This window comes from Temnothorax longispinosus, chromosome 2 (assembly GCF_030848805.1).
Source record: "Temnothorax longispinosus isolate EJ_2023e chromosome 2, Tlon_JGU_v1, whole genome shotgun sequence".
In the NCBI taxonomy this organism is placed as follows: Eukaryota; Metazoa; Arthropoda; class Insecta; order Hymenoptera; family Formicidae; genus Temnothorax; species Temnothorax longispinosus.
Window position 1 is genome coordinate 17,469,791 of NC_092359.1, and position 17,153 is coordinate 17,486,943.

At 42.2% G+C, this 17,153-nt stretch overlaps 1 protein-coding gene across 3 annotated transcripts in view; it reads left to right on the forward strand.

Moving 5' to 3' along the window:
- Positions 1-17,153, forward strand: part of Kdm3 (Lysine demethylase 3) — a 281,688-nt gene that overhangs the window by 82,063 nt on the left and 182,472 nt on the right. For all 3 annotated transcript variants that reach the window (XM_071771085.1, XM_071771086.1, XM_071771087.1), the window contains exon 7: positions 9,227-9,326. In XM_071771085.1, coding sequence (XP_071627186.1) covers positions 9,227-9,326 — 100 coding nt within the window. The remainder of the gene's footprint in view (positions 1-9,226; positions 9,327-17,153) is intronic.

The window sequence follows — 17,153 nt, forward strand, 5'->3', positions numbered from 1 at the left end:
AGTACTCGGCAAAAAAGAGATGTCGATCGCATCGTATAAAGTATCGAGACGACCGATATTCCGATCCGCCGCGCCATTACGCGACGAGCACTTTCCATCATGATTCACTGTTCTTTCCGTTCCGCTGTTGTTGATATCGAGAGTATTTTTAAACGTAATTTTGCGGCTTCCGATATTTTGCCCGCGTTTACCTAGATTTTCATTGTCGCCGACGATAACAGGTAACATTCGTAGATATCGCGCAGCGATAAACAATCGAACTTTTTCTCCAACGTTACCGCGATAAATGAGCGATAACATAAACACGGCGGCGATAATTGGAGTGTCGAGCGATAGATAAAAATAAAATTTGCGACGCGAAATAAAGCTAAAGTGATTTCGTAACCGCGGCGTACTTAAACATTTTACAAGCGTTTATAATACGTCGCGTGCGTATACAGAGCGTCAAGGTATCTTTTAAAACTTGTCATAATTTCCAGAAAATCTATACATGTATAAGCACACAAGCCTAACAATATAAGACGTATTCAAAACACCACTTTACACTTGAATATACTTTTATGCATTTTTTATTTTCTATTGGATAGACATCGGTTATTTTAACCTCCCAGTTTTTTGTAGCTGACAAAATATTCCCGCGAGATGCATTATTAGCGCACACGCGAGCGTTGTTGAGATTATTTCGAAAATAGTTCCGCGCCGAAGCAGCGCGGACATTCCGCGAATAGTTTGCCCCCGCGAAGTTATCTTTACTTGAGTCTCCAAGGAAACCGTTTTGGTGATAACGGACAACAATGTTGTCGCGAAAAGAAACGAAATAAAGCGAGTTTCCCACTTCCCACCTATCACCCGCTTTCTTCCGCCAAACTCCTCGAATATCGTTTTTCGCCCTTTTTCCTCTCGCCGCCGTCGTCTTTTCTATTTAGTTGCGCGCGGATGTATACACGCGTAATGTGATTAACGAGCACACGAGAGAATTGTCACGGACAACGGAAGGAGGAGGTAAAGAGGAAGAGAGAAAGAGAAAGAGAGTGAAGAAACAAAGGATATACAATGAAAAGAGGGGCGCGGGAGAAGTACGCGGGCGAAGATCTATTATGATGCGTCAGGGAGGGAGGATAACAGGGGAGGAAAAGAGGGGAAAAAGGGAGTCGCAATGGACGGAGGGTAAGGGAGAACGGATAGCGATAGAGCGAGCGAGCGCGAGGGATGGAAAGAGAGAAGCAGCAGGGGTGAGTAGGTAGGGCGAGAGAAGACCGGAAGGGAGAAAGAGATAGACAGACAGAGAGAGAGAGAGAGAGATGGTAGGGAAAATGAATTCTCGTTGGCAGTCAGATAACCCGGTGCGATCGATCGGCGAATATCTGCCGCTCCGACAGCGTTGTACACACGCCGCACTTACACACAGAAACACGCGCCCTATGTACGCGGAAACACGGTTATATTATACATAGCGCAGAGACACGCTTATGTACCGTCAGGTATGCGCCGCGTACATGTATGTAGATTTATGCGCTCGCGTCCCGCGTTTACGCGTGTGTTTCGCGCGTGCACGTATACGCGCCGGCCGCGCACATCGAGAACACGTCTGCCGGCGCGACTTCGCGAACGGGAGGAGGGAGGAGGAACGCACATGCACTATGCATGAATGCGTGCACACATACACACGCCGGACCGGGCTGGATTTATTCCCGGCGGAACTTCGCGACGCGTGGAGACGAGAGAGGAATGCGAGGGAGGAAGAGCGAAAAGAGCTCTGCGGCGAGATACGAGTATCCACGGACGCCGCCCGTCCGCGTGGACTGCCGAGAGGGTTGTCAAGGGCTCGTACATTTTCGATCTCTATCAAGGAATGCGTATTATAAAAGCATTAGAAAAAAAAGAGACGTTGCTTTACTGACAGATTCGAAAATTCTTAAGAAAAAATCGGCTTTGAGAAATCAACCTTTGCAAAGATATAAGAGAAACCATAAAACCATAAAGATATTCGATATTTATTTTTTTATTAGCTCTTGTTATTGATCTTTCTTGGTTACTGTCACTGTTATAAATTGCGCAGAGATATTGAGGTAATTGGCAGCAAGCGTTTGAAAGATATTTAAACTGAGCCTTCAATTTCTTGACGCGGATACTAATGTCGCTTTTAACGAGACACGCCAACGTCTCGCTCGTCCGTTTATCTTGCATGGCGGGCAGAAATTATGAATGGTTCTCGCGTGGAGCGCATTTCGGGATCGCGAATCTCAGTTCATCGCGCGGGACGCGACCGCGCGTATGCGCCTCGCCTTTCTTTCTCCCTTTCTCCGTATTACCGGCAATATACGCGCCACGGTCGTTTTAATATTACAGGTGGAGTACTAAATGATTCAGAAATCCGCGTTTATTTCGGGTCACCGCACGCGATTATCCCTCAAACGTGGAGCTTCGACGGATCTCTCGATCGTCAACGTGAGCTACGCGGATTCGAATAGCAACCCTCGCTCATATTTTATTAGTCGCTTTGCCCTCGTCGCAGCTCCTCTCGTCCTTCTCCGTGCTGGTCCTCAGCGGCGGCAGCATTTCCATCGAATAGCACCGGAAATTATTCACGAACGTGAAAATCGCATCAAGGGGCGAAGGACGGGGGCTCTATCAGGCAGGTTAAATTTACTAAAAAAGGATTCCTCAGTTTTCGATAATCTCGGAAATATAATATTAATCGTGGCTTCAATACGATCATTTTCCCAATATTGCGCACGTCAATGTTACTTATGGAATAATATATTTTTTAATCACATGTTTTTAAAGTTTTCTCACACACATTAAAATTTTCAGTCTTAAATTTTTTAACTATAATTCTCTTCATTTCCTTTGTAACAGAAATGTCAAGCCATTAGTTGTTATTCAATTACACGGAATACCTTAATTAAACTTTAATTTTTCACTGATAGAATAAAACACCCATGTGATAGTTTTTTTTACGAAGCTATCAGTAAGTAAAAATTAATTCTATTTTAATTTTGTCGAGGAACTTGTCATTAAGTCGTAAAACAATTTGTAGGTAAATTAGCTCTTTAGTCCATAGATAAGTTGTTCACGGATGTTAACGTACAATATCCACCGGCTGTCCTCCTCCAAGCTTTTTAAAATTGATCACCTGAAATTTTAATAATACCCCTTTACCGTCATAATCTTTGCATCCGCGCGACTCAGCGAGAGGTGATTAAAACTCCGCGTTAACGAGGTACATATACACATCACTGTATAACGGACGATAATAAATTCTCGCGCTTTAGTAACGAGCACTCCGCGTTTTCTCGTAGAAGAAAAATGACGATGTCGACGTGAATTGTGCGTGCAGCCACGACGAGGCGAGGCGAGAAAGTGTGGTCCGCTGTCTGTCAATATTCCTCTGGATACTTGACTTGCATGCGAGTCGGGCGTGCGCATAGATAAAACGCGCGGCACGTCGACGACGGCGGCGGCTTTTGTCGCTTAACAAGGGTTGCAGTGCACAAACGACGGCGACGGCGACGACGGCGGCGGGAGTTACGCGAATTTACTTGCGATCGTATAATGCGGCTTCGAGGACAGACACCGAGCCCTCTCCTGCATTCCCCGAGCTAAACTTCCTTCCCTCGGAGCTACGGCGCGGCGGCGAATAACGTCCGCGACATCCGATATATGAGGTTGTTTAATCCTTTTAGCACTGAAATGGTTTTTCGGCATTATCCGTAACTGGGGGCTGTGTATGAGTCAGCGGAAACTTTGTTATAGATACCTCGAAATTTAATAGCATTCACGTGAGTCGTCGCGAGCGGTAAAGGGATTAAGAGATCAATTTTCGCTTTAGTCGAGGAAAATTTCGTCCGAGATCATCCGCTTCAAAAATTGCAACTGCATGTCATTCTTCACACCTTTAACATCTAAATTTTATTTAAATAAAGTAAAGTTTTCTTCTAATCCGTAAGAGTATGTCCAACTGCAATCTACATCAGATGTATTGTTTAGAATTGTCAAGAGCATTTGGTCGGTCTTGAAGAGCTTATCTTGTAAGAAATATTTTTCGAGGCATTAATTAAATTCAATTCAACTTGGCAAGCGTCACGTATACCTACGATTCGCGGCAATTTCCACGGACGAAAAATGGACGAAGTCGTACCGACTTAAAGGGGTCACCTGCACGAGTGGATCGGTTCGTAGGTAGAAAGGAACGACCGGTATTCCCCCGAACCGGTTGGTCGCGATAGGAAGGCAGTAAAAATCAGTGAACAAGCAAGCTGGCCTGGTCTTTCTGGTCGATTGGGTTTTATCGCGACGCCCAGTGCATGCATTCGTCCGCTTGATGATGGGTGTATGTGTATGTATGCGTGTGAAGTGTAACGTGATACATGTAATGGGTTACACGCGTGCAGCGTCGCGATACGATTATGCTCGGGTATAGTAGGTGCGTGCACGCGTGTGCGTGCCATTGGCGTAACGTCGTCGTTTCCTGCACGCCTCCGTGATACCCTGCTGTAATGCTGGCCATAAAGGATAACGACGCATCCCGGCGATTCGTGGAACACGCGGCACGCTTCGTTATAACGACGGAAAATGAGAGCGCCGAAGAATGTGGATTAATAAGCTGGTAGAACGGTATCGAAGAGCACGCGGGTAAATGGGATGGAACGAGGATGATTCGGATTAGAGGAAAAAAACGTGCATCCCAAGAAGATTATAGAGAGTGTAAAAGAGAGCTAATGACTTCGTAGCGATCAAGAGAGTTGATAAATCCTGTTGAAAATAAAGGGTAAAAATAAATTGATAAATTTTTAAAGTAAAATGCGAAACGTTTATGAATTCTGTTCACCTGCCGCTAAGATTATCATTTTATCAATAAATTCTATCCGGAAATAATGATTATTCATATGCATAACATTGATTCATAACTACGTCTAATCACACAGTTAAATCGCTCAGCTTGTCTCAATCATTATCTCATAAGCGATTCACGTGTCGCGTTATCGTTCCAGTTCTCGTGCATAATTTTCTTAGTTGAAACACAATTTGCCTCCTAACTGGCTCGTTGTTGACATGCACCAAGATAATCCGGTTTCATCCATATCTTGCGATACTTGTTACATAGTTGAGGAGACCTCGTTATCTATGTTTTTGCATATGTGTGTCTGTCTCCTGATCAATGACATATTTTAGGATGTTTATGTTCTAATTTATAGAGAAATGTAAAAGTCGAATATTTTACTGTTACTGTTACTAAATTAATTTCTCTACCATATTAAATTATAATAAAAAAGGGATATAGACTTTTCAGAAAAATTTCAAATATAATATTTGATGGGAAAAAAATATATGTAGGAAAGAGAGAGAGAGAGAGAGAGAGAGAGAGAGAGAGAATTGTTTGCTCATCGTAATATTCAATTTAAATTACTATTGTACCGTAAAGGTATAGAGAGAGAGTTACAAATATTTACACTTATATTGCTCAGTTTTGCTTCCGGGCATCGATAAAAAATTAATTTGCGCATGAAAAATTTGAATTATTATGGCGGTTAATATTAAATAATTCAATATAATGTGCATATTTTTCTTTATTTTTTTTTTAAATTTAATTGAATATGCAAAATAACATTATCGAAAATTGGTATTTTAAAAATCTCGTAAAAAAAAAAGAGAAAAACAAGAGAGAGACTGAGAGCGAATCTCGAGGACTCTGAACCGTAATAAATACGCCGCTGCTCGCATTCGCGTACATACACCACGCGAGGTTTCCGTGCAACCATTAATTAGATTAGCATATGCCGGAAAAAGATGCTGTCCGCACGTAATGCGTCCACCTATATATCCATCCATCGACGAAGATGCTATTATCTTGACGTACGTTAATGACATTATGGAATATCATCCATCGTCGTCGCCTTCAACGTTGCACAGCCGTTTCTTTCTCTCTCTTTTTTATTATTTATATCTCGTGTGCGAGACTCGCGAGTGTAAAAATAGAACTGACTGATGCGACGCGATCCAGTATACCAGATTATTTTTTATTACCTCGGATATACGCTCTCTCTCGATACTTATATTGAATTTTTGCTCGAAAGTACGATTACACTTCGCTTGCCTTTACATCGCGCAAAAATAGTGTAATTAACGCAAACTGCAATGTCACAATTTCACAACTTTTTCTATTTCTTTTCTGTTACTTTTTTTATGTGTTTCATGAAATTATCGATAATCCTGCTTCCTAGACTATTTATAGTTTTTTTTTGTCAAGGGAATTTTTAGAAAAATTTTGACAGATCGTTTGTTGCAATCTTCTAGTGTATTTAACATTACTATTTAAAATATATGTATGTCTTGATAATTAAATTCTCTTTTTATTTAATTCTGAAATTGTACAATCCACTTCAATTTACATAAACAATTAAATTTTGCAATTTTTTTCATTTCATATTTAATCACGTCGTTTTATCTCAAGTTTGGAGAGCTTTTTATTTTAAATTGCTTGCAATTCAAAGACAAGTGGCATTCTAGTCAAGGAAAGAGAAATATTTCGTATTCAAGAGACTTTCTCTATTCAGGCATGTGTGTGTATCATATATGTACATGAGAGAATCGTACTTTAGAGCCTGCAGGCCAGCACGTAAGAGCTCTTCTCTTCGCATATATGTGATCGAGATGCTCTCGCGCGCGCGCGTACACGAGACACATAAGCGAGCATATAACGCTCGTGTGTATCTGCCGGAATGCAACGGCCTAGGTGAAATGCCTGGCTCCGTGCCAGAGACTTTAACCTCAATTTGCAATAAAACACACACGAGAGAAAGAGAGAGAGAGAGAGAGAGAGAGGAAGGAGGGAGGAGAGAGAAAGAGAATACGAGGGTGGATTCTTCCGCACGGACGCGCACGCGGCGCATCTCACAGATCCCTTTTCTCGTACAGAAATGCGAAAGGTGCAACCAACAAAGGACCTGCATGGTGAGATAGAATGAATTTTTCAGTCAACATTAATTCGAGAAATTTATCGTGATTCTGGTCATGACTTGGAGAATTTTCTACCGCTCAACCGTCGCACTCTCATTCGGTGACATAATCCTTCGGAGGATTAAATCTGAAAGCCGGAGATTGAACGATCAGTACCTGCTGTTGGCGTTTCTTCCGCCAGCATAACATCATTAGCGATATTATCGTAACGGTTGCGACTGATATTATAATTGAATTATATAGCTTTATAATATTGATTTTTAACGAAAGTTGAAACGTGCTAGATAATATTGAAAACGTACGAAAAATATCAATGTATCGAGATAAAAAGTAGATAAAGACTTTCTTCCTGGAGTCACGCCACTATAAATGAAAAATGAGATTAGAAGTATGGAATTATTGTACGTTTGATTATATTGAATTGGTTAAAAGATCGATAGCTATAACGAGAGAATATTAATCCTCTGGAGGCTATTTTCATATTTGCGTTCGTATCGCGTGTTACGGTCCGTGGAAGATGTGCAATCTTACGAGATGATCGCGTTTGGTATGCCAAGGAAGATTACAGTATGCCAAGCGGCGTTATATCCCGGCGAGGGGAAACTTAAGGTGTAAAAAATTTCAGTAATTTAGCGAAGCACTTTCAAGATCTAATTTTATTTTTGCGGAAGTCTAGGATTTTATTAAGAGATGCCTGGAATACTCTGACACCGGATTCCGGTAATTTAGTCTGCTATTTTCATTCCCTTTCTTTTCGTCGCTTATGCATCGCGGTATCACGTTACGCTACATTATCTCGTGGTCTAACTAATGTACGTAGAGCAGTCTTCTTTACTTACGATCTTATGCAATTTTAACGACGAGCTCGAAATGGACATTTCATTACTAAAATTTTGAAGAAGAGTGAATGCAATTCCAAGCGATCGAGGATAAGGCACCTCCTCTCGAGCACGAAAACCTCGCTGTTTAGACTTTATTCTTTCCGAATGTTCGTTTGTATTTAATTACAACGCCCCTTGAGAGTCTCGCTATAAGGAACATTAGACTCCAGACTTGTCGGTGGAATTTGTCGTTAAAATTTAGGTTGTTGTCTCCGCGTGTATACGCGACACATTCGCTCGCTCGCGTTTATCTCGAAGCGCGCTTGCGTCCGCGTCCGTTTATCACCGCGGCAATAAACGCAGCAGTTAAACAAAGACGGTAACTCGCCTTGTCCTGACCCGCCTCCCGCGCTGTTCCTCGCGTACCGGTGGCTTTACGAGCAGCGATGAAGAGCCCGGGACTGACTGTTACGATTATCTGACTGCGGATATGTTCGTACAACCGCACATAGTGCAAGCAAGGACGAAGGATAGGACGAAAAACGACGACGACGACGACAATAAAAACGATGCGGGAAAGAGATAGAGACCCCCGGAGCCATCGAGACTCTATAAAGTCTTGTGGCTGGCTGCGCGATTTTACCCGTGGCGAAAGTTGCACCAACGTCACAGATGTGCTACCGATTACTCGAAAAGAACGTAGCGAATGACTCTTAGCCACGCCGTACGTTCGAGATGTTCGAAATGATTATTTCTTGCGCTTCTACACCACATTGAAGTTGCAGCACGACGCGCGACGGTCTTAATTTCGACATTATATCCACATGCATTTTGAATAAACGGCTATTTGGATTTGCGAGGGTTTTCTGAAAATAAAGCAAGACAGTTGTGATTTCTTTTAATTGTGTTACATCATTTCTTGTTTGTTCGTGATTACTTTATTGTTACAAGAATATTATACTTATTATTTTTTGACGAGTTCCGTTAAACATTGTAATCGCACGAAAATCGATTCTGCCGCAGTGTGCATAATTATAGTTGAGCCGCAATGTCTGTGGCGTGTCTGTAATCTGCGTGATCGGTCGCGAGCTGTAATAAATCGGTACAATCGTTTATTTTCCTCCACAGTCATCAGCTGACTTCGAAAGAAAGCGTGGAAATATTTTCGTTGCACGCGATGTATCAGCATTCGATGCTCAATCTGTCTGCGATTTGTCTTCGTTAAAAATCAGGATAACTATCACGTTTATTTAAGATCATTTTACTTTTACTTAAGATTTATTTTTTGTAAAACTATTATTAAAAATACGAAAATATTTTCCTACATGGATTTGAGTAAGTAATGAAAAGCTACGTTTGTGCACATCGTTATCTTATATGTTAATGTTTATGTTCTCTAATTATTTTCAAAAAATTAATTAACGTCTTCTTTATTTATTGTTTAGCCACGACCCGGAAGAAGGCCTCGAAGACGGCCGGGAAACGCGGCGCAATTACAGACAACTCCGCGGGTACAAAGCCCAATATCGCAGCAACTCGAAAAAGGTAAGTGATCTTCGAGGATCTTTAAATTCTTCTGCCGAAACGCCGATACATGCGCAATTACGATCTTATTCACAATTTACGTCTTTTATTAATTACTCTATCATATATACGAAGGGGAATTCAGTCGTCAGTAAAGTCTGTAAAACACGAATTGCAAAATATGGAGCCACCGTAATTGACTATTATTTGCGAAAAAGTCGCGTCAGAAAGTTGCAAATATTAGCCAAATATTAGCATGCAAGCATCTTTTAATATTATTAACGTTTGAGGAAACTGTGTCAAAGAATTTTATGCAAATACCACGGTATCTAAAGTAATTAGACCTCTACGAACGATTTTTAAGTAAAGAAACTTTCAGAAACTCAAGTCTTTCGGCTTCGCCGGATTTTTCCGTAAATGATATAGTCAATTCCGAAAGTGAGGGAACTTTCCTTGCCCCGAAACGACTGGAGACGATAATCGCGAGTGGCGTGCTATTTGAAATTGAGATTTAATGAGAACGCAAATGGAGAGAAACTCTCGTAGGAAGCACGGGAGAAGCTCGGTTGCCCGAAATTCATTAGTCGGTTCGCGGAATGTCTGCCCGCTAATTTCTCTCTGGGGCAGAAGTGGTGCGGTATTCGCGCGCTGATGAATACTGTTTTAATCGTGTTCCGAAGGCAGTGAACTTTCGTAGCGGGGCTCGCGCAACCGTCGGAGTTTCTCCGACTTCATCGGAGGCGAGCTCGAAGCTCGAAGCGGGCGCCGTGCGCCGATAAATCTTTTTTAAGTCGATGAACGCGATCGGCGGGTCGGCCGATACTCAGGTCAGGCCGGCACAATCGCGGCCGACGGCCGTTAATCGTTATCGGATAGTAAAAGCTTATCCGGCGCTCGGTTTCCGATAGCCGTTGCCACGGTATTACTCGACGTGCCATTCTTGCCCGCGTTTGTCGGGAGGGATCGTTTCACCGATCGATCGTTCGAGCAATCTCGCCCTCGCGCGCGCGCGCGCCCGCGCCCGCGAGCAACAAAGACGAACGAAAGGGTTCTAATTTAACAACGCGATCCCCGGCGTCTCGGGTATCATAATAAAAGCGCGATAAAAGCGCTGTGATATCGCGCTCGCGTCGTGTCGTACATCGGCAAGCGCTCGTAAACATCGCGAGTTAGGGCGCAGGAAGTGCGGTGAAAACTGATTGTTGCTAAGGCAAATAATACCATTGCTGTTTCTGATACGAAACCGAACGGGACGTGTCATATCTGAAACTGTCGTAGTTTTTTCATCTTCCATAAATATATTCAAAATGCTTCTAAATTAAACGGAGTTTGTGCTTTAATTAATGTAGACTCGATTTCTCCTTCATTAAAATGTTAAGATGTCAATAACTTTCGAGTCACTAGCGATTGAAAATCAAGAGTTGAAAGTTAAATTTCTGCAGTGCAATTAAGCATTAAATTCCTTTTATTTGATGTCACGACTTAATGATAAGAAACAACTTAACTTCAAATATTAAAAGATTACAAATATAACTATTATTACCAGAAATATAATGTCCAAAACCATCAAAAAATTTCAAAAATACTTAATAAGTCGGTCTGAATAGATCACACGTTTCTTGCATCTAACAATACAGAGAAACCGTATTTGCATTATATATATCTTGAGAAGAACATTAATTCCGGAATATGCGCGACATCGCGCAAAGTTGGCGAAGTGTCACCCGCTGACATACCCGTTACGTTACGAAATGGCATCGCCGATAAACCGCCAGTTATCGGGGCCAATAACTATAATTCTCCCCCTCCGTGTCTCGCGCGCTGACGCCAAGGCGGAAGAGCCTACGTGGTCTCGTGAGCTACCGCATAGCTCTGTCGACCCAGTGTCCAGGTCTTCGGCGTGGTCGATGAAGCGAGGTCAAACGGGGTCGTCGTCGCCCTCGTCCTCGTCGTCTTCTTCGTCGTCGTAGATAGATGCACGCCGAATCGATCCGCGCGAAGGTCAGACGAGAGCCAGGCTCGGTGACTCCTCGTCTCCTCCATGCCTTTGAGCGATTCGGCCACGTTCATTCATGGACTCGGGAGGCTGCCAGAAACCGGGGCGTTATTTCGAGTGCGAGAACCGGCCGGCCGAAAAAAGGGTGTAACACGATCGAGGGTGGTAGAGCGAGATGATAGGCGAGACGGGAGAGCGAGAAAAGGAACGAGAGGAACGTATCGGGAGAACGGGTTATAGGAGAGGACGCAAGGGGAGAAGGAGCATATAGTCATATGTAGCCGAGGGACGAGGGAAATAAATGGTTCGAGGAACCGGCAGAAACCGGTTCGCGGACAAAAGACACGTTGCCGGCATCGCCTGAACTGCCGTCGAGCAATTCGAAAGGAGAGAAGGGAGGAGGAGGAGAAGAAGAAGAAGAAAAAGAAGCCGTATCGAGGCGCGAGAGGGTGAGAATGGAGAAAAGGCTGACTCAGGAAGAAGAAAAGGGACCTGGTGATTCCGATGGAAGAGGCCGGTAACCTCCCACCGGCTCTAAAGTCTGTGTTACGCGATCTAAAATTCGCGACGAAATGTTACGTGTCTTAGAATACAGAAGATACACTTTCGTGATAACTTATGTTCAATTTTTCATGTATGTTTAATTCTTCACAGCAATATAAAACAAAATCTTATTTTAACTTGTTTACTTTTTTTACTTGTTTATTGAGCAGAATTAATAATAGAATTCGAATCGTGTAAAATGGGCGTAACACAGGCCGAGGGACGAGAATTGCACGGTCTTCGTCCGCGGTGAATTCGCTCTAATCCTCAAGAGGCCGTTTCTTAGCTCCATTTCTTCAGATCCCTCCGCGGCCTACCTCTCGTCTATTTATCTTCCTTTCTCTCGTTCTCTGGGTTACTCGAGCTCTCATTACGAGCGGTCATTTCGTTGTTGTGTTCTCCTTCCTGATTTGCACCCACCGAGAATTTTTTTTGTCCTAATTTCAATCGGCTACAGTTTCTTTTCACCTTTGACCGCGACATTGATTTCGAATATTTGCAGTATTTTTGTTTCGTACTTCCGTTGAGATCAGAGATATTTTACAATACTTTAACAATATCGAGGAATATTAATGTGATCAAAGAGAGAATATCATAGTAATGATACACTGTGTGTAGTTTTGGTAGTGTTTTTAATATTGAATAAACTATTGTTAAATATTGGAGAAATATTTGTGTTATTGAAATTTTTTTAGTTTTGGTATTTTGTCTCCGATACCATTTTGTCGACATTTAAAAAATATCAGCAGATTTACTAATAGTTTTAATATACTCTCGGCATATTTTCACAATAGGTATCTATTAATACATTGATTGGTAACTTCAACTGCAAAATAATATTAAATTTGAGCGATTGTACGATATGATGAATACTAATACGATGGTTACGTGCATCGCGCGATGAACTAATCGTGATTATGACGCCAGTTGATTTAATCCACGACGTGGACGAATTAAATTCCAATTTAGAGAATTTACGTGAAATCGATTGCGTCAGAACGTTGCTATCGGACTTTCGGTTAGTGTCACGTTTTTAGTCCAAATTAAAGGATAACAGATTGTCGTCGATGAAGTTTGGAGCACCAGGAAAATATCCAATTTGAGATGGCTCCTGAATAATTCAAAAGTTTCGTCTGTCTTTTTGCACGATCATCGCGGCGAGTTTTTCACAATTTTGAAATAACACGGCGGTTTCTGACTTTACGAAACGAAATAAAATTATCTCTCATCGTCTCTCGGTGAATATTCCTGGAATCTCTGATCTCTTCCTGGTTATCTCTTTATAGTCTGAGTTTAAGAAAATCAACGTCAAATTCTTCAAATAACTTCGGGTCGAGCTCGTTAGCAAGTTCTCGATTATTTAATAAAAGTCATGATTTAGCAAAGGTTTAAATACTAATATAGCTGATACGATAAATGCTGAGCTCATCTATTTTTACCAGTTGGTACTTATTATTGCGATGATTGTCTCACTATACATTATTCGGATTATTTGTCGATTTTATTTTTATTTGTTTATTTAATTATGTAATTTCCGTAAAAGTCTTACACTTAATGCTATCTATCAATCAACTATAATTACGAATCTACGTCAACTGCAACATCGATTAATCTGACTTTTGAACCTGATATTTTTAATTATTTTATACATCTTATCGTTTGCACAGAAGAGTATAAACTCTCAGTATATCTACTTTTTACTTTTGCATAATGATTTTTACTCGAGTCATATATCTACCTTTTTATGAGCATTACTGAAACAATCTATTTTTTGCGTTTACGTAATAGCCAATAACATTAATCATATATTTTTAATTATTTTACCGCATATAAATTACGCATACTGTACAGAAAACAAAATCAAAATCTTGAAAGAGTTAGGAAACATCGATTTATGCGATCGTTCGAGGAACGCTCCCACACCGAAATTATCCCGCGAATGAAAAGATTCAAAGCCGATCTTTCTTTTCGCGAGTACGAAACCAGAGGGTACCGCGCGGTAGACCTCGTGGTAATAAAATAGCAAGACCCCGCAGTTCTTTGAAGTGGCACTCTCGCGGTCGTCGGTATAATTTCTTGCATCCTGGGCCCTCGTCAACATCCCGCTGCTCGTTCGGGTTCTTTTTTTTATTTTCACGAGGGCTATATACGTCGCAAAAATAAACGACTGGCGTAAGCGCGTGTCGGATGACACATTGCTGAAAATACAACCCCGAGCGGCTGCACCGCACCAAGAGCGCTGATGTCTCACGGTAATTACGCCTGGAAAAATAAAAAGGGCGATGCAAAAGAGAAGACGTCGGCGCCGGCGGGGGGCTGTCGATGTGCGGCCCTTTATAGCTACGCCTATATTTGGACGATTGCATATGTCAGGAGCTACATAATTTTGAACTATGTTCATTGAACTTCCTCGGTTACCTGCAAAAAGTCCTTTGTTATAATTTTTATAAATTTATTTATAATTTACTTTACAATGTACATAGCACAGCTTACAGTTAGCACATTTTTAATATAAAGACAGTTTAACAACTAATTAAAGGAACGATACGTAATAGGCTGATAAATAATCAGACTGCTACGTTTATAAATCAAGGCTTGTTAAGGATAATTTATACATTATTATGCCAATTTTCTATGGTCACGGAAGTATTGCGAGCAATTTGCAAACGATGATCTCACCGCGCATTTACTCGTCCGAACGAGTTTTCCGAACAGAGATGATAATAACGCGACATTCCTGCCATTTTATATATGCAATTACATTTTAATTATCTCTTGTATCGAACGTTGTTGTAATAAACTTGTAATATCGAAATTACTGGGTCGTTAAATGTTGCACGGAACATTGTTAACTCACCAGTTCAACAATGCAGCATCCGAGAAGCGAATATGAATAATTCATTAGCACGGGAGGAGGGAGGGGAGAGAATAACAGGGGGGAGGAATGGATTGTTATCGTTCCCGAGGTAAGGCAGAGCAGTGAAAGCGTTACGTCGCGCGGCATTTACATGGAAATTCCGTACGCATTTGGCGAAACGTGCTTTTCGCCCCATCTCGTCTCGTTCTCGTTTCGAGAGAGACGCGGCTTCACAGCTACGTACATATATAAAGTCCGACCCTTCGAACCAATTACGCGAGACCTCGTTGGCTTCGCTTCTCGGGAAATTACACCCCCGTACCTTACGCGCGGGGTTCTTCTTCATTCCCGTCTTTCTACCCCTTTGCTATTCTCACTCCCTGCAGCCCTTTTCACTCTCGATATTTGTTATTCTGTCTCGATCGATCAACTCACAGTTTGATACCTCATTTCGACTCGCGTTACACTGTTACGCGAGATCGTTCTGACATCTCGAGGGGAGGCTATAGGAAAGGGGTTCAATAAATTTAGGAACGTTGCATCGGGGCGAACAATATGGGCTTAAATATTCAAGCATCGACGTATAGCGTGATAATTTAACGCGAGAACCATTGTGTCTCACCGTGCCTTTTTAAAGAGCGTTGTTTATCCCGAGGCAGTTTCACGAGGAATATAGCGACTCCGGTGAAATTCCAAACGCAATTACGTCTCGCGTATATATTCAACCGGGACGGTAAATTAAATTTCACCGACGCTGAAATAAAATGTTGATGAAAAGCGAAGCTTTTTGGCCTCTCAATTACATTTTTAAGAGACGCTCGTGGCCATATAGCTGCAGGATAATTATATCAAATTATATGATTGATGTATTATTCGACGAGAAATTGATGAACAAGGTGGAAATGTATACACGCTTGTATATTTCAGCGCCGGAATTACTTTCGGGATTAGGCGATATATCGTTGAATTCGCGGAATCGCGTCACGTACGATGGCATTGTAAGCAATCAATTCCACGTTCCTGCGAGAATAATTCATCACCGCGCTGTGTCTGTCGTCGATTCCTCTGGGTCGGTGTAATCGAAATCGTTTCCCAATGCACGTATCACTTCCCACACCCTCCCGTTCTCTCCCTCTCATTCTCTCACACATTCTCTCGTTCTCTCATACCTTCGTCGATTCGGCTTCACGCACGAACGCACCGCAAACGCGAGTTTCTATACTAATTATACGTGGATGCGCATAATGCTCGATGCACCTGATACTGATAATAATGCCGACGCGTCTGCTGTTTCCAAGTTCTCGATGTACACATCGACAGATGGATACTCTTCTATAAGTCTTGCAACGAACTTCCGGCGGACGGAACGGATGGAGGTACGAGTGAAACGAGAGAGATGGAAACGGCTGATTAACCCTTCGTCAATCGTAACGCTTTGTTTCTGGGACAAACGTGCGAATAGAACCCGCACCGTTTGTCGCGAATTCATTCTCACCGCGCGACCCACCGGCTCCAAAAATGTTTTTTTCTTTTGGAAACATGAAAGCGAGACTGCGCGATAATTGTCAGCGGAGAGTATGGATTGAAAAGGGATCAATTTCGCTCTGCAACGAGAGAACGGTCGTGATAACGCAATGGTTCCCGGTGCGTTGCCACGAAAGTGCCGTTTCGCCGGACGTGCCGAGCAAATTTGTGCACACGCTCGAGCGAGAGGACCGACCGTAGGTGTGTCTCGCACGTGCGAGAGTGCGGGCGTGTACCACGAACGAACGGCAAATTAAAGCATTGTCGGGTAGCACGTGGGCGGTCTATCGCGCTACGTAATGTATGCAACTCAACATTATGCGCGTTGCGCCGAATGCATACACGCCGATACGGCGAGTTATCCGGTTCGCATGACGATGTCCGTTAGTAGCCGACGCAAATGTAGCTCGAGGATATGTGGCCGGCGAAAGAATAACGTCATGTTCGACCGGAATGTGAATTAACGAATCCTGCATCGTGTTAATAGACATGAGGAGCGGAAGTATTAAGTGTTTAAAACTAACGCGAAGTGTCGTGTTAATTATAAAAATTAGTAGAAAGCATCGGATTGTTTAATGGAAACTTACTGCTTGTTCGTCATTGTATATTATTTCTCTATTAATATATTATCATATTTATATTTATCGGAGATTTAAAATACACTTAGCGGCGATGCGATATCTTATAAAATGTTCAACAGAATGTATCGTCATATGCTAGAGTTGGTGCTCTCATTCTAATGAAATTGGCCGAATTCAACTGTGTATGCGGAGGCACATTACTCCCCATCCAATCTCGATAAATATGATTAATACCATTGTATGCCTTATCTGCACGACTCCATTTCCGCGTGGAATATCCGTCGTAAAATGCAGCGTTGTATTCTCGCGCTCTTCCGCGTGGTTTCGTACATAACGGGAGTGACACG